Source organism: Sturnus vulgaris, chromosome 4 (assembly GCF_052056855.1).
Source record: "Sturnus vulgaris isolate bStuVul1 chromosome 4, bStuVul1.hap1, whole genome shotgun sequence".
Taxonomy (NCBI): Eukaryota; Metazoa; Chordata; class Aves; order Passeriformes; family Sturnidae; genus Sturnus; species Sturnus vulgaris.
The window spans coordinates 41,424,116-41,427,240 of record NC_142246.1 but is presented as its reverse complement, the minus strand read 5'-3'; the positions used below and the strand labels follow the sequence as shown (position 1 = coordinate 41,427,240).

Here is a 3,125-nt window from a genome sequence, read left to right as displayed (position 1 = left end):
TGAATTTCTGTAATGTATCATTTTATTTTTCTTTCTCTTTCCTAAGATGACCTTGAATGATGTCATGAGGAGCAAGGCAAGGCTGTCAATTACAGGAAGTACTGGAGAAAATGGACGTATTATGACTCCAGAATTTCCAAAAGCAGTGCATGCAGTACCTTACGTGAGTCCTGGCATGGGAATGAATGTCAGTGTGACTGATCTCTCGTGATTGATAAGAACCTTTTGAGTGCCTTACACAATGGTTTCCTTGTGCGTTTATTGTTAAAGTGGTGAGAGGCATCCAGTATCTTGAAGACTTTTCTTTCAGCCAAGAATTCTTGTATTTGTGGAGTTCATCTTGGATTATAATGAATGCTTGGTTCAAAACACAACACCATTTTCTACACAAGTTCAAGATGAAGCTTGACTGACATGCACAGCTAACATGGAAGTACTGTAATCTAACTGAAGTCGTTGTACAGGCAACACACCAGTTTCTGCAGCCACTGTTGTTAGTCCCTTGGTTCATATTGACTTAAGCACACTTGACATCAATTGCATCAAGATGTGACATGTTTTATAAGAAAAAAAAGTATAAAATGAAAAAAATATTTTTAGGTATTTTCACAAACAAAAACTGGCTTTTAAATAAATTTGCTTCCATAATGGTTGAATATGACAAAAGAAAATAAGAAAAAAACAGAAAAAATCTAGACTGCGGGGAAGTGGAATGTGAAAATAAGGCTTAAGGCATCAGTTCTGTATTTTTCAAAGCCAAATATGTGATGTTGAGAAGAGAAGAAATAATGATTAAAATGTTCAAATCTTGTAATTTAATATTGTTATTAAAACTTTGCTGTATATCCTATTCTTTAACATTTGGTGTTAATATAAAATTTACTTGGCAATGCTTGACACTTGAAATAAACCTTTTTCTATGGTTTTATTTGCAAGTGTTCCATTAATTTTGCTAGCTACAGTTGGGTTATAAAGAGTTTGAAATCTAAAAGGACACTGTCAAGGTCGGGTCAATGTTTCAGTTTTTGGCAGTGTCGCCACTTCCAGCTCACTTGAATCTATTCAATAGTTTTTTTTCTGCAGATGAGCCCAAGCTGTGATGCTCAGATACGCTTGTTGAACTCTGAAGATCAAGGTTGTTCTGGGTTGGAGCAGTACTTGATACTGGCACATGAGGAGTCAGATGGGTGCTGTTTTAGAGCTCCTCTTAACTCTGACATGCAGAGACTTAATGATCCAAAGATTTGGTTGATACCTATCTCTACTTTTGTACAATTGATTTCATAAATATGTGTACAGAGAGAGAAGAGTAGTGATAAAAGCTGATAAATGGCAAGCAGTAAAACAGTGTTAAGTATTTTTTTTAAAGAATGAAGAAAAAAGAGAGTTGTCAAATTGTTTAAGAAAGCAGTTTTCAAACTGTTAAAAGGTAATTTTAAGCAGTAGCTAGTGAAGCTTTTATGAAAAGAAAAACCCAAAACCTTGGCAATGTCTTTTTTGAATTAAGATTGATAACTCGAATTAAATGCGAGTCTGTACTGATGAAAGCTTTCCTGAATCTTAATCATTATGAATATTCTTTGCTAGCTGAAGTTACCATACTTTTTAATTGTGTGTATTTCAAAACAATAACTACTTAAAAAGCAAAAAGGAATCCTAGGAGGGGTGCAATAATATTAATTTAAATGCTAATGCAAATCAAAGTAACATCGTGTTTCTCTAGCTTTCCCTGTAGATACAATTCTGTACATTTGGTTGAAAAGCTTACATTTTTCTGCATTGTGGATACATTGCCTCATGCAGTGTTGGTAAATCTCTTTTATTTTGGAATTAAATAAAATTTTAAATATGACTTGCAGTTTTAGTTGGAATCCATTTCTTAGATTCAAGTATAGTGTTTGCTGAGCGTTGGAGAAGGCAGAGCATTTATCAGAAACTTGAAGTCCCTTCTTGTGATACAAACTCTCAGCCTGTTTCTGCAAGCGTGTGAACACAGTGTATGCTCTCAGTATGGTCAGCAAAAGAGGTGTATACAGTGTTTTCAATGTCTGTCTTACCAATATTTCTCCCTAATTAAACTTAATCATTTATTGATGCATCTGTAATTTGTAGGTGTTCTGTGCATTACTCCTCATCAGGAATGTTGGGGAATGCATTTGAATTTTTATTGTTCAATGCTAGAATGACCAAACTAAAATAATATTCATATGGTAATATAAATTTTTTTAAAAGTAGAAATGCATTACTGTGTACAGTGGAAAGCTATTTATTGTACCTCTGGGCTTATTCCTCTAAAAAACATAGCAGAAAAAAAAATTGTCAAGCCAGAACTGATGTATATAACTGAAATAATGTAAAGTTATATTTTCATGTTTTTATACTTAACAATATGATGGGAATACATAATGTATGAGTATTTCAATTCAGATAATATTGATTGGATAATACACATCTCAGTTTAAAAAGCAGTAATAATAGTTTAATATCCATGTTAACAGTACATCAGTATATTGCTATATAAAGTATGTCTGTATGCGTTTAAGTGAAAAGTAGTCAAGAGTGATGAAAGCTGTCCAAGGGTTTTTTATTCCTTTTTTATGAAAACTGTTATGGAGCAACCAAAATGTTTATGAACTCAAACTTGTGTAAATTTCAAAATGTCCTTTTACTGTAGCTTTTTGTTTACAGTACAGTATCTTATTTTCTGCTTTGTTAAATGAGTAATGGTACAAATCTGGACATACACTTTCTAAGACATTAACATTCTTGTTTTTTCATGTATACTTCTATGGCAGAAACGCTTCTGATTTTATTTTTCAATCTAACACATGGCTTTCCTGGAGTGTTGTATAAACTTCAATCATACATAAAAAATCTTCTTAAAAAAGGCAAAAGACCTTTAATGTCTGCTTAGTATTATTGAAATCTGATTTCTTATTTATTATAAATGTATTTTTCTAAGGTTTTACATAGCGCAAACTTGTTTGTCCCCACAGACATGAAATTTCCTTGAAGAGTTTATGAAGTTTCTTCATTTCTTGAATGAAGTTTCAATGAAGAGTATAAATCTTCTCCCAGATCATCTTGTCACTCAAGGATAGATTTACTGTAGTTTTTGTCATGGT

General features: G+C 32.6%; 1 protein-coding gene across 6 annotated transcripts in view; it reads left to right on the top strand.

Moving 5' to 3' along the window:
- The window catches only part of GRIA2 (glutamate ionotropic receptor AMPA type subunit 2), an 88,964-nt gene extending 86,068 nt beyond the window's left edge, over positions 1-2,896 (top strand). For 4 of the 6 annotated variants that reach the window (XM_088163670.1, XM_014883692.2, XM_088163668.1 and 1 more), the window contains exon 16: positions 47-188. Coding sequence is in view for 2 of the 6 variants with exons in the window: in XM_088163671.1 (XP_088019797.1) it covers positions 47-211 (165 nt within the window). In the remaining 4 variants the exon portion in view is untranslated. Of the gene's footprint in view, positions 1-46 lie in introns of all 6 variants that reach the window. The other 2 variants (XM_088163671.1, XM_014883691.2) reach the window with 1 other exon arrangement.
- The last annotated feature ends 229 nt before the right edge of the window (positions 2,897-3,125 follow it).